The 25,287-nt window shown below is 40.2% G+C and overlaps 1 protein-coding gene across 1 annotated transcript; it reads right to left on the bottom strand.

Moving 5' to 3' along the window:
- Positions 1 to 4,429: 4,429 nt before the first annotated feature.
- Positions 4,430 to 14,991, bottom strand: gle1 (GLE1 RNA export mediator). Its single transcript, XM_086032152.1, has 15 exons — positions 14,733 to 14,991; positions 14,046 to 14,255; positions 13,618 to 13,764; positions 13,276 to 13,424; positions 13,137 to 13,197; positions 12,765 to 13,019; positions 10,528 to 10,747; positions 8,875 to 8,987; positions 8,570 to 8,782; positions 8,293 to 8,483; positions 6,649 to 6,778; positions 6,325 to 6,429; positions 6,103 to 6,185; positions 5,957 to 6,020; positions 4,430 to 4,843 (listed from the first exon to the last, which is right to left on the bottom strand). The coding sequence occupies exons 1-15, from the start codon at positions 14,829 to 14,831 to the stop codon at positions 4,775 to 4,777; spliced, it is 2,109 nt and encodes a 702-aa protein (XP_085888278.1). The 5' UTR covers positions 14,832 to 14,991; the 3' UTR covers positions 4,430 to 4,774.
- Between the last annotated feature and the right edge of the window lie 10,296 nt (positions 14,992 to 25,287).

Genomic DNA, 25,287 nt, shown 5'->3' with positions numbered 1-25,287 from the left:
TGAAGACCGTAGGAAACAACGATGGGTTGAGAAGTGGAATAACAAAAATACAATACTGATATCAATGGACAAGTCAAGATGCACTTTGGCTGAATAGTTGCACTCAGAATAGGTGGGTTGGGGATGCAATTATTTTGTGGTCAAATTGTAATAACATATGACTATAAAATGGAGTGCATCCTAACATGGACTGGACCATTTTTGGAAGGAGGGATCTTCCTTGATCGAGAAACACTCACCAATTTATTGTGCATGTAGGATTTAGATTAAATAAACATTTGATGTGAGAAGCTTCTCTCTGGAAGTTGTTTATCTTTTTTGTTTAGATTACTGACATCAATCTCAAACAGGTGTGATAATTACTTTCACAGCAGTGCCGAATTAACAGGGCGTTCCTCATTAGTAAGCAAGTCAATTTTCATACTTGACATTTTATGAAAACCTAAGAAATATCAACGTGACAAAAATAATGTGATTCCAACAAAAAACGTGTTTGTTTACTTAAATACCTATAGTAAGAATACCTTAGATTTATATTGTGCCTGGGACCAAATGATGCTTTACAACTCATGTGGTTATCAACATCTATGCATTTGTCTGTATTCATGTGACAGAATATATGCTTTGGTGAACAGATAGTGCTTGAGGAGTTGTTTTTGTTTTTTTTTTAATGTCAGAAAATGCAGTACTGACGGACGGCTCAGTCACCAAACATCTGGAGATTCATTAAAGTTACAAAATGCTAATGCTAATGTTAGCTATTAGAAATTTGCATGCTAACAATATAGCCATCAGTTTGAGATTTCGCCTCACTGACTCCACCAGACACGCAACAAACTCAACTGTATAAAGAAAAACAATGCGTTGACTGCAAAGCGCAAATACAGTTTGGGTAAAATATATAGGAAATGACCATGGAAAGATCAGCCATACTGCAGGGTTTCTCTCAGAAAAAAACTTGCTTAGCCTGGTGGTAGAGAAACCGATTGGATACATACTAGATATTTCATTGTCATCAGTGTACTGTTTTTGCATTAGTGCTAATGGTCATTTTTATGTGAAAACATTTTCAATGACCAAATACAAGATGATTAAAAAATATCATTTAGCATAGCTGCACTTCAACGAGCCGTGGCTGTTTGTTTTCCAACAAGCAGTGGTGTTACCAGGATGCCAGGTGTGGGTGAGCAATAGACTTACCTTCTTACCTGGGGGTGGGCAAAAAAGTGCAACAATGCACAAGTAGGTCGAAATCCAGCATAGGGCTACTGCACCTTAAAACGTGTTTTGTTTTCGCCTTAATTGAGATGACTGTTGTTGTGATTTGCACTAAACAAATCCAATTTGATTTGATTTAGATTTTTTATATCCCAGTCATCAGAACTACATCCAGTTTTCTTTGGGTGGGCAGAGCGTGTCCATGGGTGGGCACTGCCCACCCCTGCCCCTCCCATGTAACGCCCCTGCCAACAAGTATTAATCATGACAGTAATAACACAGTGCAGTGCCATAGGATTTGCTATCCACCCATCCATTTTCTGAACCACTTATCATCACCAGGGCTGCAAGCATGCAATACAGTTGCCGTTAGTTAGCCCATCTCCCCAGCCATAATATAGGGAAGCCTTCTTACATCATTTTTTTTAAACGCTATTGTTTTTTATTTCTTCATTTTTGCTTCTTATTTCAGCACACAACGACATGCACTTCTCTCCCATTGTAAAAAATGAAGTGTTAATGGATCATTATTAACAGATGTGATGGATATTTTTAAAGTTCTGTATTTCAGTTCAGCTAGTGGTGAGTACATGCCACAAGACCTATCTTAGCTAAGCAGAAATAAAGTAGGCTACAAATATTTGTGGAGAAAATTATACTTTTTTAGTCGTATTCCTTTGAGCAGACACGTATTTTTTTACACTGTGAGGTGACTCACGTCAACAGAATGACGTTGTGTTCAAGTTCCACCGAGGGGGGGAATTTAGAGCTCTCAACTCAACACCACAATGAAGGAGTTGCGTGTTCCCAGCGGTTCCCAGCCTGCCATGCCGCGTTTTGAGATCTGCCTTCAGGAGAGGAAATACTGTCTTGAAAGTGCAAATTCTGACTTTGTTGTTTAACTTACATGCGTCAGTAGTTGAAGCAGGACATAATCGCCGGGCATACACAAACCCCCTCTGTTTCACCGAAGATCGTTGCCGCCTTACGAGCGAAAGTTGAGGGGGGAGAGAGGGAAGGGGACGGATCGAGATATTTTTCAAAGTGGGGGGGACCCGTCCGCAGGACCATCAGCTCCCACGGAGTGGCCTCTTATTGCACACCTATGTAATAATCATGCTGTCTAATCAGCATCTTGATGTCACACCTTACATGGGTTATCACAACAAAGGAGAATTGCCTACAGATTTAGAGAGAATTATGTTTTTTTTTTGTTCTGTGTATGTTTACAATTTTAGTCCCTCTCCCCGTGATCAGAGGTAATCTGTGCATACTTTGCTGCATCTGCTGCTTCCACCGTTAATGTGAGTCTGGAATTGAGTTTTGGCTGCAATGTAAAAGGCGCAGTTAATGTATTTTTTACGACCCCCTCTGCTACAGACCATTATCTGTGCTATAATCTCTGGGTAAAGAGCACCTATTTCAGAGTTCTGTTGTCTGTCAATAAGAGAGGACGAAGTCTGGATAGTGGATGGTAAGACGAGGTTGTGCAGGAATAACAACGTTAAAGACCAAGTGTGAAGTAAACTTGGCCAACCATCTTTTGAGTAATACTAACGGCTTAAGCTATTTTAAGCATACTTTCGTTAGTTTTTATGACACAACCGAACCCACCGAGATTCATAATTAGATCCATAGCAACGCACTTAATGAAAATGCAAATGTTCGGCAAACTCCGGCGAGTGACGTCACTTGAAGAAATCGAGCCGCCAGTAACCCATTGTACTGCATTGTTGATTGTTCCGTTAACTACTCTTTGTCGTTGTTATGGCGTTTTTCGGCGAAATGCCTCGGCGCTGTGTGGCGATCGATGCATTGTGCACATTCAGGCCAGTTGTTTGAGCGGCCAAAAGATAAGAATAAGGCACGTAAATGGACCAGTTTCGATCTCGTAAAGCGAATGGATGTCACACCTGTAATTGTGTTTTCCTGTCTGCAGATTCGTCACAAGCAACATCGAAACTGTTCAATTGCATACCTGTTCAATTCAGTGGGAAGATTAATAGATGTTAAAGTGATTATACATATCAACTACTTATCCAAACATTTACTATGCAAACCTTTCTGTTGGGCGAAACATATGATGGCTCATAATATATCTCAGAATTGATATATCAAATTCATGGAAGTTTTATGTTCATATATTTTTTCAATCCATCAATTTTGCTTGAAACACTTTACTTGAGAATCTAACCCACATTGTCAATTTGCGACTCCTTTGGATGTGCAGCGCACTGACCATTGAGCTAAATGTTCAGCACCGTCATTGACGTGACTTGCACCCTGTAGAAGGCATGAAAAGTGAAACTAACCGCCAGGAGAACATCTATTTGCCAATAAAAAAGATTTATGGAATTGGAATGTATTGTGTATGAGATCAAAATGGTCCAACAAGGTGGAATCCTTTCTTCTTTCGGGATCCCTATCACACTGACCTGAAGAGAAGAACTGCGTTTCAAATTATGTGATTCATTAGGCAGACGCAACCCGCTGACATGCGCTTACTTCGAAAGTTCGGCGTCTCAGTAAGATGTAGCAAATGAGCAATACAGCGGCTGTATCGGCCATATGACTTTTTCTGCAAACGATATGCGCACCAACAGTGGCTTTGCTCTTATTAACTCGGCGCATGAGCTGATGTGCCGATGCGCAGGACCCATCACTATGAAATTGCATTTTTATGAATTTAGGGTAAATATGCCCAAGACATTTCATCCATCCATTATCCATACCGCTTATCCTCACAAGGGTTGCGGGCGTGCTGGAGCCTTTCCCAGCTGTCTTCGGGCAGTAAGCGGGGGACACCCTGAATTGGTTGCCAGCCAATCGCAGGGCACAAAGAGACAAACAAACATCCGCACCCACAATCACTCCTAGTGGCAATTTAAAGCTGTCCAATCAACTTACCATGCATGTTTTTGTAATGTGGGAGGAAACCGGAGTACCCGGAGAAAACCCACGCAGGCACGGGGAGAACATGCAAACTCCACACAGGGAGGCCGGGGCCGGGATCGAACCCACGACCTCTGAACTGTGAGGCGGACATGCTAACCAGTCAAGCACCGTGCTGCCCAAGACATTTCATTTGCAGCAAAAATGATGGTTGTTTTTTTTATTTGTTTCCTATATATGATTATTTTGATAATGAAAAGTAGTAGCATAATTTTATTGTAGCCTTCACACGGCTGGTCTGAAAAAACAATTAGTCGTCTTAATAAACATTACCATTTATTAAAAAAAAAAAAGTTATTAAAAGAAAAGCCTGTCGTAATGTAATCTCTGCATTCATGGTTTTGAAGTGATAATCATTGTAGTTTTTTCTTTTCTTTTCAAAGCTGTCAACAATCAAAGTTGACACATACCAACTTAATATTTTCCAGTATGATATACATCAGTGTTTTGGAGGGCAAAACATTGCTTAAGGCCAAGTCCAGTATGAGGTAGCAGATGAAGTCCATCCTCTTTCCAAGGTCATGCAAGGTGACTTTGTTGCTGAAAAATATTTCATATTTGCTTCAATAAGCTTCATCCAAAGTCAGTGTGTTCTCTTCCAACCTCATGACCTCCAGAACATGGATGTCAGCTGGCCTTTAGGTGGACTGATCTGCCCTTCTTGTAGCAATTTCTATGGGTAGGACACAACAAAACATCATTCTCATCACTCAAGAGTTCTGGTTTCATTAAAATGAAAAAGAAAAGAATGAAAACACAGTTAAACTCTTATAATTAAAAGTCATTAAAAAAACATTTAAATAACATGAGTTTAACGGTTGACGTTTAATTTTGAGTTAGGGTAAAATTATAATTTAAAAAAATCCATCTGGATCTGATCCATTTTGCGCAGTAGTGCATGTTGATTTTTTTTTGTAATTGTTTTGCTTTGGGGATGAAACGTAATCTCCAGATATTAGGGGCAATCCGTAATCTGTTTTAGGGACGTAACGGTCCGTCCGTTTGGGAGATCATTTTGGGGACGGAGGATGAGAAGATTTTTTTTAAAAGACGGACTAAGCAGAACGGAAGTGGGTTTTCGTCCGTCCCTGCAATCGTCCCTAACTGGGTCAAGTACCGACGGACGTGTTGTGTTGGGTTCTTTTAAAAAGAAAGACCACTGTTCTCTTCTGCGATACCACGCTCAGTCATAGTCTGCAGTCACAGGCTCAACACATTTAATACCATGGATTACGCCACAGTCAGTCTGGTTGTGTTGGCAGCTAAATGCTATCTTAGTGGACACCTAAACACTTGTAAACAATTCAATCCCCTCACGATACTCCCAAAGCGGCAAGTTGATGTGAATAAGAAATTAGCCGGCTAATGAGCTTTAAATATTCTTTATGAATTATGAAATTTCTGCCGTTAGCTTCACGGTGTCATGCACAGACGTTTTTTTTTTTTTTTTTTAACGGACTGATGAAATACAAGGATGAAGCGCTTTAAAAGGACAAGGACAGATGGGGACGGAGGATGATTATTTTTATGAATAAGGACGGAGGGGCGATGACAGAAGGGTGCCCTGGTCGAGGACGGACCGTCAAAATAGGGTAAATTGCCCATCTCTGGTAATCTCCTTTCAGATATCATGGTCCTGTATTGCATCTGTTCACTTACAGACTCAAATATTCCATATGGGAAAAAAGGTTTTAGCCTAAGTGATCTGCACGCTCCGTATTCTGTTATAAAGAACGCATTTGTGTTCTCTGCGTTCAGAGGCAAACTGGAAGCTTGCATCTCATACCTCAAGGAATATTCTAAGTCTGGAGACAGAGCCCATCTGTCCACTGCCTGTCACAGCTTCAATCCTGGTAACAGACAGACAGATTTGTGTTATCATAGGAATTGTTCAACTATCCCTCTCAACTACCAGTCCATGCGAGTGTGTACCTGGGTAAGTATTGCTCTTTCAGAAGCAGGAGGAGTTTCCAGAACTGGCCCTGATAGCTTTTTAACAAAGCATGACCGCAAACCTGAAGGAATCACAGACAAATGAGGAACTCCAGCTGCGTGTGCATCAACGACTGCTGTGAATAAATGAGGTCAGGGTCCAAACAACAAATGTCGGCTTCCCTTTTCCACATAGAATATGGTACAGTAAGAAGGGCTCACCTCAAGAAAGTCAAACATTAGTGTCGCCGTGATGTCGGCAATAGGCTCCATGTTGAGCATCTGAGCCAACCAGCGCCAACCGTGATTCAGACCATGAGTGGGCAACTGAAATATAAACAACACTATTCATGTGCTGCTTCCGCATTTGGCGGGATTTATAAAAAATGTAAAAAAAAAAGAAAAGATGGGGGCAACTTTTAACTGAAACAAATGAAATGATCAACAACATTCAAAAAGGAATGCCAGAGAACAGTACAATTCCGATCTAGGACCTTGTGCTCAGCGCAAAGACATGACAGACCAAACAAATCAAAGAGTTCCTACCGCATGTTTGGAGTCAAATGGCCACCTCAGTTGGATGATGGCGGCATAGAGGCGGATCATGCCGGACATCCTTTTCAGGAAACTGTCTTGGCCTTCAACCCCAGTGTCATCCACACGGTAACCAAGAATTCTGTTGAGCAAAAAGCTGCCTTTTTTAAAGTGATCTTTGTTCTCAGCTACTGTGTGTCGCGCATTTCACATTGCATTAACAACAAATTGGCGCATCAGGGTCCCTTAGCCAATGAAATGCATCAAAATATTTATGTGACGGTGTCGTGATCCCTCTGAGGATGTCCGGAATTTTTTTGAGCAGTAATGGCGGACGCGCACGATCGCGGTAGCTCTGTAGCGGTAGTGATAAAGACGGCGCACTAGTGAACTTTGCAGCAGCGGAACCAGTCGATCGTGATATATGGTTAAGACATAACGCTGGCGTTGGGCCAAAACCTCATAAGTCACATTTTGGTGGATTTCAGATTTTTTTAAAAATCGACCTGTATACTATTGGTTAGTGCACACGCGTGGGTGTTACTTTTTAAACATTATTGGCCGAGCTAAAGTGTCGAAAACGGTTTGCTCTCTTTCACAACGCAATGCTAATGGTCGGACAAATTTTTGGGCTCTCCTGAAAAGTTACTGTTTCGGAGGTACAAGGTTTTCCCCCGACACCATCAATATGTCTGTAGACAATGACGATATCGACAGCTCTGTAACAGAACATGATGGCAATTACTACTCGATATTTTCTTTTTAATGAAAAATAGTGCTTCTCTTCCACGGACACTTTATTTTTACATTTTTGATTGAAACAGCAAATAATGTGTATATACATGTGTATATACACGTGGTTACTGCGTATACTTACATTTATTCTGAATGTTTGCTGTTAATGTTGTACATTAACGGCTACATTATGGCGCCGTCTCTGTGTGACCTATACCTTTGCTGCTGTAACGCTGAAAAATTCCCCACTGTGGGATCAATAAAAGCCTTCTTATTCTTATTATTCTTAATAACCCCAAGTCTGTGTGAAAGCCACAGGTCTAAGCTCTCAAATTCTTTTGGAATTATGTTTCAATCTGTTCCAGGGGCTGACATATCAATAATTATTTTGTAGGTGTTGAATTTCGGGGAAAACTTCTTAAAAACTCAAATGTATTACTGGGTTGTGCCGCTGTTGTCACAAATGTGCAGTACAGACTGGATCCAGCTAACAAACATGCCTACGTGGCGGCCATGTTGGCAGGGGCCATAGTCCCATCAAAGGCAAAGGAAAGCATGGACATTAAATTAGCATTGCTGTAGACACACAGCTCAAAAGGGGCATGTCGTATCTACCTATTCATATGTACGGCTGTTGTTTACTCGAGTGTTTGTTGTGTCCACATCCCTCAAACATTCTCTTCTGATTTAGTTGTTTTTCATCAAGCCCTTGTTTTTGGCACCCAGTCATAAAGGGGGTGAAAAAAGGAAGCACGCTAACCTTGCACCTTATGAAAGAGACCATCTGCACGCCATTATCAACCCCCCAAGAACCAGCGTGGGAAGTTTTGATAAACTTTAAACAGTTTCAAGACACCCGTCGGGTCTGAACGCAGCATTAGACGCTGACCTTAAATGGCCAGTGTGGAAGCAGCGACTGACCTCTGATATTCATCCACAGGTGTGCCATCCTTCATTCGAGGATAATGTGGGACCGCATAAGGACATTTCTTGTGCAGGTGGCCGAGGAAGAGGTCACCAAATCGGGGGTGTAGCTGCCAGATACCCGAGGCTGCCACGCCAATAGGGAAGGCTGCTTCATGATGAGATGCCACCTCTTCCTCGCCTTGTTTCTACAACAAAAAAATCACACGCTATAGCATCAAGTTGCCATCTTCAGGTTTTTTTTCACTAGACCAGTTTGGTGATTGTGACTCACCACAAACTTCTCAGCCACTTTGAAATACACAAAGTCCAAGCCCTGTGGGTGATGGGAGGAGGAAACCGACTTCCCCCCTGACACCACCGCCTGTCCAGATAGCAGCTTGTCGATCTTTTCAAAGATTTCTCGAAGCCGAGATCCAGAATTGGAGGAGATTTGGCTGATGGGTATAGTAGCGGCTTTCTGGAGCTCCAACTTCAGTTTCTTTGTCTTCATAAACAGAAATGATGACACAGTAAGGATAAATCACGACTTCTAGACAGCAGTGGTTTCAATGAAATTGATCAAGTGCTCAAACTAACCTGGAATTCCTTTGATGAGCTGAGTTGTTCAATGGACTGAGTGCACTGAGTAAGGGACTCCTGCAACTCCTTGTACCATTTCAACGTAGTGTCTTCTGCATTGTTCTGCAGCCCTGTTGGACGACATTAGTTTCAAACATTCCGCTCATTCGGCAGTTGACAGCAGAATTCTGTAAATCGACAATGGGGAAAAGTGCACTGCCATGAAAAAAGTATTTGCTCCGTTCCAACAATTGGTGTCAAGGCAGAAGCTGAAAAACAACCCAAGAAACAAAAAGTTTTGTCTGAAGAGACAAAAGAAAATAAAATAGGATGGAAGGACATTTGCGGTAGCAAAAAAGTTCCTTAGGACACTACGCGTGTCATGTTTTTAACGAGGAGCAGAGGTGCGTCACTGCTTGAGGCCATCTTGCTCTTGCACACATGCAGAAGGAGGCGCGCAACTTAAGGCACTTCTCGCGTCGGTAGACAGGCGCCTTTGCGCATATGTATACTTGTCTTTAAGACAGAGTTGGTGAATTACCTGTGCTTTTTTTTTTCACACCGGTGTTAAGAAAAAAAATGTATTAAGCTGTTTTTGACACGGAAAAATCACAGTACGGTACTGGTGTCACGTGCAACATCCATCCATTTACTGAACCACTTATCCTCACCACGGCCACAAGCTTGCAACAGAGTTCTCGTTAGTTAGCCAATTCTGATCATTATGTTTCAGACAAAAAAGGGATTCTTGTGTTTTTGTTGAGTTGACTACAGTTGATAGGCAAAATAAGTCAAACCAGGTTTCTTACTGTAAAACAGTAAAATAAAACCCCTGTGAAATGTGCATAGAGTAGATGAAAAAATACAACGTGGAGAAACTAAGGTATAGTAGTACTTTCCCATAGAGACTGAACTGTATATTCGTGCAAAATGTGCACGGCTGGTATTCAAGTAATGCAGTAACTTCCTGCTGGGAGCTTTACGTGTGGCTACTGTGAAATTATCCACAGAAAAATAACATTCTATTTATCTGTTTCAAGGCTATAAAATCATCAGCTAGAGAGGCACGGTGGGGGAACGCAGTACAAAACCAAAGTTAAACGTTCATTTTCAACATTGTTACATTATATTGTTTAGACACAATTAGATTCATTACCTCATCGGCATTCAAACTTCACACATCCACTGGAAACAGAAATTTAATTCAGTCCAACTGCAGTCAAGCGAGAGCTCAGGATTTCACGAAACTATGTGCTGGCGCTCAAGGCGAAATGGGGCCGACTTCAGGCAAAACACTACCACTTTTGTCCACATGGCGCCGCCATAATCAACAACAACTAAAAATTCCCCAGCGCCGCTTTAACATACAATGGTTACCGAGACAATGTTCCTTATAACCCTGTACGCTTACGTCTGAAAATGTATTAAAACAGTCCATTAATTGATATTACGCCTAATAATACGGTTCGCCCAATTGTCCGAAAATACGGTAATTGCATATTGTATTTAGACAGCATCCCAACAGTGTAGTTGTATGTAAACATTTCCCACTAGTGCAGTTTTCTACATTGACAAATAGGAAAAGGACTTTTCTCGACCGTAATAAAAATCCATCTTGTGTTTTTTTTAAATGTAATTTAATGTCTGTGTTTTGGGTGTTGAGTTTCCCACCTTGCTTATGTGCTCTCTCTTTGGCTAACTGCTCCGCCTTCTTTTGTGCTTCCTGCTGCGTCTTCAGCTCCACCAACTTTCTGTGGGACTCCGCCAACTCTTTCTTCTTCTCCTCCTCCTGAGCTTTGGCTGCCTCTTCCTGCATCAAGCGGATCTGAGTCCTCATCTCATGTAGGGCTCGCTCAGCCACAGTCATGTCTTCCACGCTGGGATACTGTCCCTGCAAAGATTACAGAATGAATCAGACAAGTCCAATGCTCAGGGTGTTCTTGATAGCTTGACTTCTTCCCAACTAATTAAGGGTTTATATTTAGAACAGGGATGTGCAACTGGCGGCCCTCATCCAGACTCGCTATTCATTTTTTTAAACAAAAAACATTCACTGTTGCTGAGCCACTGAAAGATGTAATACCAATGTTAACCACAGGGTGGCAGACATCTCTCACCAGCGCCCCCAACCAGGACCAATTTTACTGCGCTACACTGTACTGTACTGTTCACACAGGTGAGAAAGATATTATTTTGGTGGTTCAAATGACATACTGGAAAAACATATGGGAGCACGATACGTAAATCTTTAAGTTGATTTTTCTGAAAATATGTACAAAATGAGTTATTCAACATAATGTTAGTTTGCTGTTCAGCAGTTTTGTGCATTTTTTTTTTTATGCATGAGAGCCCTTTGCAAGGGAGGGCTGTCACTGTACATGGTTATTTATGTGTATATGAGCAGCAGATCTTTTCTAAATGCATTTGAAAATGAACATGTATGAAGATACTTATGTTCATTTTTTTCTCCATATTAACTTTGTTGAAATTAGACTTTAGGCAGATCAGATCGTCTGGATCACTGCCGGTATCACATAATAAAATTTCTGGTGTTAATTATTTTTAGAAACACATAACGAACTTCTGTTATCTCACTCACTCGACCGCCTGCCACTCTGGCAGCATACAAATGTGACGTCACGCATTGGGGGGGTCGGTTAGAATCACTGAATATATTTTAGAAGTACAAATGCTGCACCTTGCTTTATTACAAATGTACATTCATGTGAATACAGTATGTATCCCATGTCTCACTCGCACAACCACGAAGAGCAATGAAAATAGGCTGTTTATTCAACATATGTATTTTATGTGTATATGTTACTACAGATACTTTGCAAGTGATGATTTAAATATGAATAATTTTACATCCAAGTGGGTGTGCAATTCTTTAGAATTATAAAAAAAAAATTTGCGCTTATTTTGGATTTTTTTCAAACGGCGAGGTATCGGTACAGTATCGGCTTCGGCCGATACTGCACAGCCAGGTAGCGTAATCTGTATCGGGGCCAAAAAGTGGTATCTGAACAACACTAGTTAGCACACACAAGCTACCATGCACACGTCCTATTGTGGTACGCTAACATATTGTAGCGTCTACGCATCAATACGATCATTACGAATCGGAAATCTCAGCACTCCAAGTTAACACAACATGACCCATTTTCCACAAACCCTCAATGGCAACACCTAACAATAAAAGACATAACATACTGACTTGTTAGAATGTATTAATTTAGATTGCAAGAAAAAATCATGTTCCTCCTAATGTTTAACTTTTTTTTCCCCATTCAGGTGCGTACCACATTATGAATGTGTAGAGTAAATTATGCAAATTAGAGAAGCAAAACAAAACATTTTGCATTACGGTTGAATAAAAACCCAAAAGTGTTTAGTCTAGTTTTATTTATCACAGTGCTTTTTCCTAATTTTACTCATTTGATTTCACTCTCCTCTACATTAAAAAAAGGATTGATTCCCAAAAAAGTGAAATATGTTTACAAGTTTTTTTTTTTTTTAATTATGGGTAGTTTCATAGTATTAGTGCAACTGTTGGTGATTAGTCAACTAGCAAAATAATAGTTTGTGGCAGCCCTATTTGACACGCTTGCGCCAATAAAGTTGTCCAAAATTACAAATCGAAATGTTAAACTCATTTATCTTTGTTTTAATTTTAATCAAAAACAAAATGTGCAGAGAGTTCCCAGGGTCATCAGCACCTAATAAAGTTAATTGAAATTTTAAATAGCTATCTGATGTTTAGACAGTTTTAAATTGAATCTAATCGGCTGCCAGATTTTTTATTTTTTTTTTAAAGGCTGATGCCAATATTCCTCAAAACCGGTCTATCCCCATTAAAATGTATATAGTCTGATGTGTTTTTTTTTATTAAAAAGCTTTACACTGACCTCTGCTGTCTTTCGAACAACTTCGGACACCTGGGAGCACAGTTGGTTCCCCCGGGTGCTGTAGGTGCCAATACTTGATAGGACAGTGGTTTGCGTCTGGGTTGAGGGCTCCAGGAGCTGGTTGAGCTGCAGGATCTCCTCTTGAATGGAGTTGAGGTTCCGCAGCCTCTCTTTGCCTTCAACCAACCGCTGTCGTTCCAGTTCCGCCTCCCTCAGACGCTGCTGCTCCACCTCCCTCAGGCGGAGATTCTGGATCTTGGAGTCAGAGGACAAGACCTCAAGATGGGAATCGTACACTTGCCAAGTTTGTCAAAAGTATGACATGACTGGATGTGCTTGGCTTGGGTGAAATAAATCGCACTGTGAAAATACCTTTAATCTGTGGCGTTGCTCTTCCTTCAGCTTCTCTTGACGTCCAATGCTCTCTTTTGTTCTACAGTAGATACAATTCAAAAAACGTGAAAAGAAAGCCAAGCAGATACACTTTCATATGTTGGTCAAGTCATCTCACTCTCTCTCCATCATATCCCGCATGCTCTGGTACTCTTGTCTCTGCTTCAACTCCATGAGCTCCTCAAAGCGCTTTAGCTGCTCCGACTCAGCGCTCGCCACTACCATCACCAGCTTCTCCTGCAGCTCCTGACGCACTCTGAACGCCATCTGAGCCACACAAAAATAACATGCACCGTTAGGACTAAATATGTTGTTGTTGACAAAAAAAAACAACTGTAAATTAAAAACTAAAAGTAATCTTACAAATTGATTTAACATGATCAAGAAGAAATGTCCCCACAAAATCTCAGTATTCCCATTTGAACTAGAATGTGAGGAAAATACATGATTAAGTTCGAACCTTCGCTTTTTTGTGTTGCTCCTCTTCAAACCTAACAATGGATCCAGCCATCGCCATGGCTTCAGGGGAGAGCAAGGAGATGGAGGACAAGGGACTGACGATTTCATCGACGTCGCTATCTGGAACCTGGTTGTTTCCATCATGAGTCTGACGTGAAAAAAGCATGGAGACAATAGTTCCAAAGAGATTCATTCATCTCAGTAATCACATGACATTCTGCTTTATCAAAATAATCTTTAACTGCTAGCTAAGTCAGCACACATGAGTTTTGATAAACTCTGGAAAATTCCATCAACCAAATTAAAGCATGAACAACAAAAAGTGATGAAAGGTAAAACATTGTCGAATAAAATTATAACCATTCAATTTCCAAGATAAGCGGATAACGGATGGATGGATGGATGGATCATCTTCAGAACCAGACTTGCCTGTTCTTGCTCAGCCTTCAAAGATAGCGATACAGTGACGTCATGTCTCGACTCAGTGGAGGACACAGAGGTAGTAAGCCCAGGACTGGACTGACCAGAGCTTAAACTCAAACCGATAGCCGCCGGTGTGGACTGGGAGTTGAGGTTTTGCAGTATGACTCCAGACTGCGATGACAAACTGAGCGAGTCTTGATAACCTGACAAAATGTCCTGCAAAATACATAAAATATACAGAAAATACACAAAACCGTCAGACGGAATTAACTGAACTAAAAAGGCTTATTTACACATGGTGTTCGGAAAGTCACTGCACTAGGTTTATGGATGCGTTTAGCTCATTTACAGTTTCCGAACATGCAATATTAAACGCGGTGGTTTGATATCCATCTCTTGTTTAGTTTTGAATTACAAAAAATAAATAAATAAATAATCAAATAATTGCATGACTGAGGTATCATAAACCATGTGCTCATTGCAGAGCATTAACACTTACATGTGCCACCTACATGAACGTGTAAATCACCGAAACAAAAAAAGATCAACATGTAAACATAAAATATACCACGACAACGTGAGAGATACAGATACGATACGGATAAAATGACGAAAATGACCAACGGCCAAATTAAGATAAACCAAAATAAGCTAAGCTAAAAGAAACCAAAAAGAAGATACATTTTCACTCACCTCACCTCTTACCGACCAATACGGGTTGAATGTGATCTTTCCCTTTGGTGAGTTTTTTAGAGCCTGTAACGTTTCCCAACGGAGACTGTCACTGGGCATGGTGAATGAACGTAAAAACAAGTTTAAAAAACTAAAACTAAATTAAAAATACAAAACAAGGAAAGATCCTACACTAGCGCCTACACAATCTTCAGCACGCATGCGCAACAGGTCGGCCATCTTCGATCACTAACTACAGCAAGTGTAATAGGTCAAAATACGTAGATGATGCGCAAAGGGAAAAGCAGTATTGACAATTCCATGGCATTTTAAGCGGCCAAACTCCAACAATACCTGTTTTCAACTTGTTTTGGTTGGAAATCCAAATTTTTCACATCCATTCCTGTCTAACAGAAATCTTACACTTATTTCCTAAAAACACCATTTACCACTTAAGAGCTAAATATTTGAAATATGTTTATTTTTGGTGTTGCTTAAGATAAAAAATAATGACTATTTGGTCAACACTATTTCTATCCTTGGAAAAAAATTGCTTCACAAATTCACTAGAGTGGCTCATCCATTCAAGCTAACTCAATCAACAATACAATACAATACAATACAATTTTATTTATATAGCACATTTCCAGAGCTGGGCACTTGACCCTTTTTTGCCGGTCCGGCCGCGACCCTCCACCCTTGACATAGGTACCATTCCGGCTTCCAAGTTCCAAGTCAGGAGGCGTCGCGTCAAAAAGACAGCGACAACAATGGATATCGTACCTGCTACAACCATAAAGGGACTGAGATGACTGGACTATGCATTTAATTTCATTTCCAAACTAGTTTGCTTGCAGCAGCAACGAGCTGCGTGCAGCATCCTCTCTCCTCTCCGTGTGGGAAACTATATGTCATCGCAACATGTGACATAATGGACCGATCAGAGCAGCAACAATTCCTGATGGGTGCGTGGCATTTGTTGCAGACCTGTCGCCAACAGCACAATGTGTCGGTCATGTGAATCAATGCGGCAGTTGTCGCTCACGCCGTCGCGGGAGTAGAAAGAAGCCTAAAAAGAAGCCTTTCACTGAGTAGGTTGAGATGAAATTTGGCCGCCTCGTGACCACGTCAAACGCATGAGGGCCGATTAGTGGGCCGGACTAAAATCCACTTCCGGCCATGCTTAGTCCAGCCATTTTTTTAGATTTGTCACCATCCGCCCAAACCACCGCCCCTAACCCCTGCCCCCCACATAGCCCAAAAAATGGGCATCCGACGCGGGCCGGAGGGTCCTACCGGTCCGGTCCAGGGACGGACTGCCCAGCTCTGCACATTTCACAGCAGCCGCAGCTGTAACAAAGCACAGACAACAACGAAACAGTCAAAGTAAAACAAGTGTGGCAAAACAGACAACTTGCGTGCTCCACCTGCTTCCTGGTAAACTCATCAAAGAATTGTTTACAACCCTATGATCCTCCGTCTTAAATATTATTAACTTATCACTCACCTCGGGCACTGTACCAGCAGCCTTTAAAACCGCTGTTATTCGACTTCCGCTTAAGCGGCCAAACCTTGATCGAGAGAGCCTCAGTAATTATAGGCCAGTTTCACATCTTCCGTTTATTGAGAAAATTCTCGAAAAAGTTGTAGCGCAACAGGTTAGTGACTATATATGGCCGCCAATAATCGATTTGAAATTCTTCAATCAGGATTTAAAGCCCATCACTCTACTGAGACGGCTGCTAAAGTGACTAATGATCTTCTTTTAGCTATGGACTATGGACACCTCATCAATACTACTCTTACTTGACCTTAGTGCTGCTTTTGACACTGTCGATCATAACATTAGCACGCCTTGATGGATGTGTTGGTATCTCAGGCTCAGCACTTTCTTGGTTTAATTCTTACCTCTCAGAAAGGACGCACCATAATTCATGGCAATGTGACTTCTGAGTTTTGTAAAGTTACATGTGGAGTCCCGCAGGGATCCGTACTAGGACCCCTATTGTTTAGCATCTACATGCTTCCGCTTGGTGATATTATACGTAAATATAACATTAGTTTTCATTGTTATGCTGACGATACTCAATTATATATGAGATAACAAACCCGGCTAATTGCTGTAATTTAGAGGCGTGCCTTGCCGAGATTAAACAATGGATGTCTCTCAATTTTTTGCTTTTTAACTCCGATAAAACCGAGATGTTGATTATTGGCCCTGCTCGTCATCAGCACCTATTTATGAACACCACTCTGAGGCTCTATAAATGTACTATTACCCAAAGTGATTCAACAAAACATCTTGGTGTTATATTCGACCCAACTCTGTCTTTTCAAATGCACATTAAGAATATTACTAGAACCGCATTTTTCCATCTCCGTAATATTGCTAAAATTCATCCAATTCTGTCGAATAGTGATGCAGACATTTTAATCCACGCATTTGTTATGTCTCGCCTCGATTATTGTAATGTTTTGCTTGCTGGTCTTCCCATCTCTAGTATTAAAAGTCTGCAGTTAGTCCAAAATGCCACAGCAAGACTCTTGACAAGGACGAGAAAGTTCCATCACATTACTCCGATATTAGCCAATTTGCATTGGCTCCCAGTCCACTTGAGATGCGATTTCAAGGTTTTGCTACTTACCTACAAAATACTGCACGGCTTAATAGCACCTTCCTATCTCGTCGACTTAGTGATACCATATGTTCCGATCCGAAACCTTCGATCACAAAATGCCGGCCTTTTAGTGATCCAGACAGCCAAAAAAGAAGTTTGCAGGCTCTAGAGCGTTTTCTATTCGGGCAACGATGCTTTGGAATGCCCTACCCGCGGATATTAGAGGCACTACCTCAGTAGAAATGTTTAAAACACAACTTAAGACTTATTTGTATGAGTCTGCGTTTAGTTGAACTGTTTGTTTTGGCCTCTTTACTGCCGCTTCTATTCTTTTTCTGCCCCCTTTTCCCAGACATGGGAATTAGGTGATGACGACCGAATTGGAGGTCGCTGTTTCGATCCAACAGCAACTGACTGCTACAAGATTGGAGGCTGACCACATCCTCAGAGGCGCTGTTAAGGAGATTTCTACATTGACGACCATTGGGCCCCTGCTCACTTCATCGATGTCATCTTCCTGCAGCACTTCATTTGATTAATTTTCACATCACTTTAACAAACACTGTATAGTACTATAATGTGTGTTGAATGTTGCCCACTCGGCATCCATTGCAGCCTGATCATCCTGGAAGGGGGATTCCCCCATCTGTGGTCCCTTCTCAAGGTTTCTCACTTTTCCCCAGATGGTTTTTTTTTTAGTTTTTCCTTGCCCTCTTGGGGGTTAAGATCAGGGGATGTTGTGTATATGATCTGGTGAATACGTGAAGCCCTTTGAGACTTTCCTGTGATTAAGGGCTATATAAATAAATTTGACTTGACTTGACTTGACAAGTCAAAGCATTAAATTATCACAAAACAAAATAGACACCGGAAAACAGCCAAAAACTGTCAGTCCCATGTCGGCTCAAAAGCCAAAGAATAGAAATGTGTCTTCAAACGGGTTATAAAAATGGTCAGAGAGGGGGCTTGCCTATCATTCAGTGGAAGGTCATTCCAAAGGGAAGGACCAGCGACAAAGAAGGCTCGATCCCCTTTGAGGGTCCGCTTAGTCCTCGAGCAGCTCCTATCCACAGACCTGAGGCTCTGGGAAGGTGGAGGAGCTCGGAGAGGTATGCCGGGGCGAGGCAATTTAAAGACTTAAAACAAATAGAAGCATCTTAAAATGAACCCTAAAATGCACTGGAAACCAGTGAAGGGGGGCCAGAATTGGTGTTATGTACTCCATTTTCCGAGCTCCAGTTAGTATGCGGGCAGCAGCATTTTGGACCAGCTGGAGACGTTTAAGAGAGGACTGGCCGACTCCAAAATAAAGTGCATTAGCGTAATCTAGACGAGATGTAACAAAGGCATGGATGAGTGGCTTTGCCTTAGCCAGCTGTCTAAGATGGAAGAAGCTGGACCTTATAACAGCGCTGACTTGCTGGTCTAATTTAAGATCACTGTCCAATTTAAAACGCATAAGACTGTTGGCTTTACATGCGAAGCCAGGGAGCCCAGGGCAACAGGGTGGGATTTAGAAGAGCCACTGGGACCGAACACCTTCTGTTTTCTTTTCATTGAAATTTAAGAAATTTAGCGACATCCAAGCTTTGATATCCTCTAGACAGGATCTGTGAAGCTATCAACGTTCCAATGTCTTTTAGTGACCACCCAGCTATGAAAATATCCCCTAGAGAGAAGTCATCAATGGAGGAGCCGTTCTGGCTTATCATCATCTTAAAAAAACATTTAGCCGTAGTCTACCAGAAAGAAGATTAAACATCAGATGCTGAGAGATGTGTGCTAAATATCCCTTTTGAATAAAGTGCATACACCTTTGTACATGTCTGTTGCTTTTTCAAACATCTTTTGTAAAAATCAACTTAAAATTTGAAGCAAAAGTTTACTTAATTGTAAACAAATGAAGATTAGAGCACTTTTCCTATTGTACCATCATAGAAATTAATATACCAATTTTGTGGTAAAAACAATTTTTGGTCGTATGCAAAACAACATGACGTGATTTCTTCTTGTTTAAAAGAACCATTGTTAGAGAACCATTGCTGGACCTGATTAAAATCAAATTGTAATGATTATTGAATTTGTAGGATATTCAAACTCGCACAATATATTACAGTATCATCGGCATATAGATGAATCTGACAGTCGGAACAGACACAGTTTGGGAGATCATTGATGAAAATAGAAAATAAAAGGGGACCTAACGATGAACCTTGTGGTACACCTTTGTTAATAAACTTGAAATGTGATTGTGAAAATGCCTGAAAGGAAACACACTGACTTCTCAGATGAAGAAAAGAGATGAAAAATAATACTGAGTCAGTGAAAAGACCAATAGCATATAATTGATATAAAAGGAGATAGTGATCAACCATGTCAAATGCTTTAGCAACATCAATGTTATCGCTCCTGGTGGCATAATGTTATCGGATGCTGATTGTAGGTCATTGATGAATTTTTAGAAGAGCAGTGGTGGTTGAGTAATTTGGTCTAAAACCAGAATGGTGAGGAGAGAATAACTTGTGTTAATTGAGATAATTAGATAGTTAATTAATACATGTATTTTTCAAAAATCTTTGCTATGCTATTAATAATTGCGAGAGGTCTATTGTTATCAACATCTAAAGGGTCACCCCACTTATAAATGAGGGTTACTCTAGCGCATTTCCATGATGGGGGAGTTTCACCAGTTAGATAAATTAAATAAATCAGCCAGGGGGAATGACAAAACATGAGACGCAAGTTTAACAAACTTAATCTCAAAACCATCTGGACCTGCACTACTCCACTAGGTGAGCCGTGATTGCTCATTGGTAGGCTTCCTGCAGCACGGTTGTTGACGGACACACAAAGGAGATAAATCCTATAAATCCTATAAACCTAAAATGGAGCAAGATGCCCTATCCACACCCGGTTACATAAGCAGTCCGTTTTTTCTATAAAAAAGGATTACATGAAAAAATGGCAAACACCACCCAATTAATACATGTGTCAAAGTCACTTGAAACCATTCACTAACACAGCATAAAATCGTATGCCATGTATTATTAGATTACCTTTCACTGCAATGCAGTTCGACTATTCCTGCATTTAAATTGCACATACATATACAGTCAGTAATAGACCTTGAAATCTGTTTGTCATTAGATAGATAGGTGGATAGACACGATACATTATTTTTCCCATGAGGGAAATCAAGCAATATATGAAACCCCACAGCACTGTTATCAGTGTACTGCATTGCTGTATGCAAAGACCTACTTCATTTCCATCATCAGTACAACATAAGAATAAATGATAATCTAAAGAAAACAAGAAAAAAAATGGTAAAAAAAACCCAACTGGGATTTGGTGGTGCGTCAGGGCATTATTTTAGTAAGTGTGTCCTGCGTCATACAGACAGATGGAGTGTTTGTGAAATAGTGCATGAAGGTCAGTTGTTAGGTCAGCGTGACTTTGGATCAATAATTATAGGGAAAGCAATGGACTGTCAGAGGCATGGCCTAATGGTCCCTGGATGAGTGAACTGTCAGATGTTGGCTTGGATGGATGGCTTGTGTGTTGTGGGTCACACTATTTTTAGCTCTACTCTTCGGTTGATTGGTGCTCCAGTATTGATTGCACATTTGCAAAACTGTTCTGCAACAGTGTCTCAAAGAAACGTGTATATTTTGGTATGGCAGTATATTACACGGTGATGGCAAATATCTATAACAGTGTAAAATTCCCCCTCCTTAGTTTCCTAAATAACAGGTGCTTTCAAGTGACCAAGATGTATGCAGGAGAGTCTTTATGGTTGAGTAATGCCGCATTTCGATGAACGTCTCAAGTGCCTCTTGAAGTCCCAGTCTAATCGTTTGTCCCCTTGCACATGATTAAGCCATTAGGTCTGAGTAAGGGGATAGCATAGTCAGTATGCATATGCAGAGGTATGTCTTTAATTTACTGTTGGAAGCAAAATCAACTTAGTACAAAATGCCAATTGGGAAGCTACAGGAAGGAAAGGCACTTTCATGAGGTAGCTGGGCTACTCATGGAGGTTCCACCGTACGGATCACATTCCTACCCCAACCCCGCTTAACTCTCACACAACAATAATGTCATGAGTACACTGGGAAAACCTCCAATTTCCTCCATTTTTCAATAGGGGTAAACTCAGGATTTATTAGCCTATCAATAGTGGACAATTGCAGATTGGCCGTGAATGGTGAGACAAGGGAGGAAATTAAATAATGCTTAAATGGAGAGTGATGGCTCTTCTTAGACCCCTGTTAACTTCAGTCATTCGCAATATTACAGTGAGGCTTTTTTTGCAAGAATAAAATGCATTGGTATGTTGTGTTTTTCTTAAAATGGAATCTCAAATAGCTAGTATTAGTTAGTAATCCCCCACCTGGTGCTGGCATAACTCTAGAATCTTAACAGTGAGTGTCACCGAGTATATTATACAGCACTCAGAAACGGCAAGACATTGATTAACGGATTTCTCGTCTCAATGGTATTGAAAAGGGTTCCTGAATCAATGTTCGAAATAAAGATTTCAATCAATCAATCTTTTCAAGTCATGTAGCAATTACTTTCCTGCAAAAAATAAAATACAACATTGACCATTGACCAGCGTGGTTTTGTTGTGTTTATATATACAACAAATATATATATATATATATAATGCACTGTAGGCAGACGTGCTAACCAGTCAACCACCTTGCCGCAATAAGCTACTATGATAAAATAATAATAGCATAAAAAATAATAATACATATGTTAATTTTTAGAGATCAGTGCTTCATTTGGGGGAGCATCTTGGTGGGCGCAGGCATGGCCCCCAATGTGGTCATCCCATCGCACATGGTACACGGAAAAATCTACTAAACTCATTTATTTTATTTATATTTTTCAGGCCACATGATTTAGCCCTCTGAGTGGTTTAACACTGAAACCTGTCTACAGTAATGCCTATCTAATTCAAGGCTATTAGATTAAAAATGAAACTTTCTTAACGCAAAAATAGAGGTTGAGGAAGACATCGGAGAATGCTTGGGTAGCAATGACCTTTAGTCTACTTGCTCACATCCCACAGAGGGGGAGGACTCTTATGGATTTTATTGCTGTGATTTCATTTGAAAGGTCACATTATCTCCATATGAAACCATGTTATGCCATTCACTTTTATTATGTTAGTGTTGTTGGTCAAGACGAGGCCAAAACTGGCCACAATTGAGATTGTTGAGAATATTTAACTAGTTCACATTCAACATTATATGTTAATTCGTTGTCGGAACATAACCGCATACAAATATGAATTTTATTTAGCTTCTTATGACAGCAATCATGATCCACAAATAGCATAAAATGAATCAGTTATCTAGGCATCAAACATGTTTTTACAGGACGGATGCTCCTTTTGTAAGAGCTAGTGTGGTTTGCTGTAAAACAGCTGATCATCATGTAGAAGTCAAATATAGGTCAATGCTAATGAGGTTTGTGCTGGACTGTTTTAATGGTGTCATGACGCCAGTGATGAGGGGGTTGATGAAGCTCGAGTAGAAATCAATTATGAGGTTGGTAATGATGTAGACGGAACATTTTGAGCTGAGTGTTTCGAAAATGGGAACGTCACAAAAATCATAACATCTCCCAAAGATGCCATCAACAAATATAAGAGTATATCGTGGCACTTGTACACAGATGACATCCAGGTACATTTTAGGGTGAATGGGGTAATGTGAGACAGTGGGTAATTGCAAAAGAGAAGTCCTGTTTTTCTAAAATGGTGGCTATGGGGAAAGCGAGGCCAGGTCTGGCCAAGGTCATAAACAGCTAATGCGAATGTTTAGATGGGGTGAAGGATTTGTCCAATATTAGCATCAGACTGGTAATTACTGACTCTAGATGGATGGCGGAATATTAGCCAATATATTAGCCGTATGTTGATCAGACGGTAAATGCATAACACATTTATGGTCATAATACACAATTAGTTAAATATCTTTACACATAAGCAGTCATATAACAATCAATAGTAAGGGAAGAAATAAAACTATTTGTGTCTTGTGCAAGACACACACCAACAGGCCTTCACATAACTGCACGCAAACAGCTTTGTCTAACGTAATGGAATGTGGCTATGAGGGATATCTGACAGAGCTAGAAGTCCTTGTGGCCAAGGATGTCTCCGGGCCAGACGACCTGGTCCTTGAAGTGATTAACCATAGATAGAGAAGATCAAAACCAACGTTTTTGATTAGACTTATCTGACAGCACAACACTATATATGTGAGGGCTGCATCTTAGACAGCGCCCTTTTCTCACTTCGCCCCCGTGGGTGTGAGTGTTGGCGAGGTAAGAAAAGAAGCCCAGATCTGACTTTGTCTGATTCCTGTATTTCAGAGATTGAAAGAAATGGACGAGCAAATTCAATCAATTTGTGTGAGTCCTGTTTTACATTGGATGCTTTCTTAAAAGATTAAACGAACACGCATTGGAAAATGGTTGTTGTTTGTGAACTAATAATTGAGCTTACATCCCAAGTGAGTGACCTGATGACATGTTCTAACAGGAGCTATGTTAATTCCTGTGTTGCAATGCATTCTCACCTATTTTAACTGTTTATGCCATACATGAGGGCCAACCCTAAAGCCCGTATCCGGCAAACAATTGCAAGTGTTTTTGAAGGCAACGAATGTTGCGTTCACGTCAGAGTTCATCGCAATTTTCAACTACAATCTTTTTTTTACAAAGCTTGGAACCGAAATTTACTTGAGTAAAAACTTGGAATTAATATGGAAAAAAATTTAAAGTATATTTGGATTCAAAAGACTTTTAATAGCTTTCTTTGACACTTGAATATGATTCTTTTCCTGTAAAATACAACCGTTGAACGATACACCAAAGACGTACAACTAATATGGTATTTGAATTTGGTTTTGCAAAGTGCACAAATTATTTTGGATTTCTCCAATGAGCCATCGAGCAACTTTTTAAAGTAAAACTAAGTCGCAACAAGTTCCTTGGATTACTTTTTTTTTTTTTTTACTTCTTTTTCAATATTGTGGATCTGAATTACTTTGTAATGCCCTGTCCATATTTAAAGGAAGGTGCCTTAAGGTCTTTTTCATTATGAACAAAAATAAAATGAAATTAAAACTTTGTCTTCATTTATTTTATAAAAACACTTTTGCTCATTAAATTATTTTAAGACAACATTCAACTTAAAATGTCTGGCAGGATACCTTGAAATGTATACACTGTACCACTTACAAAATAAAAAGGCATTCTGCCTTATATTGCGTTAAGTTGCGTTCTTAAATCCTAAACGGCGACATTTCACATTAGGAGTATTTTTTTTTCATGGGCAAAAACGTTTTATAAAATAAATGAAGACAAAGTTCTTTCTTTTTTTTTTTTTTTTTTTTGCTGATCCGAAAAACGATCCGATCCGTGACTCAAAATCCTTGACAGAGCTGAACCGTGACTTATGTGATCTGTTGAACCACAAGTGAGTACCAAAGACAATCTCCTGGTACTCATGTAACCCCTGAAAAAAATTATGTGCACCCCTGGTAATAGTAATATATGCAGTAATATTTATGAATTAACAATAATGTACAGCGACAGGTGATTTTTTTTTTCTTTCTGAAACGTCAGCTGTATATCACACACACGGCAAAATCAATATTGCACAAGCTTTTACGCTGTAGGTCAAACTAAAAATGAAAAATTAAAATACCTCAAAAAGCTAATGCGGAAGACAAAAAGTAAAGACCTTTATTTTAAAATCAGCATAAAAAATTTGCTGTTGATCAGTTATTGATGACCGCTGTCATGATGTCAGCAGACATGGTGAGCTCAGCTTCTCACAAAAGCTCCGTTCATCAAGCATCACATAAACTTGTGCATTGTGCTTTTTGTGCATTTGTAGTAGTATCACTTGATCAAGGACAAGACAATACAAGAAG

Source organism: Filicampus tigris, chromosome 5 (assembly GCF_054856515.1).
Source record: "Filicampus tigris isolate MCC_2025a chromosome 5, RoL_Ftig_1.0, whole genome shotgun sequence".
Taxonomy (NCBI): Eukaryota; Metazoa; Chordata; class Actinopteri; order Syngnathiformes; family Syngnathidae; genus Filicampus; species Filicampus tigris.
The sequence above is the reverse complement of the archived record's forward strand: the minus strand, read 5'-3'. Positions and strand labels throughout refer to the sequence as shown.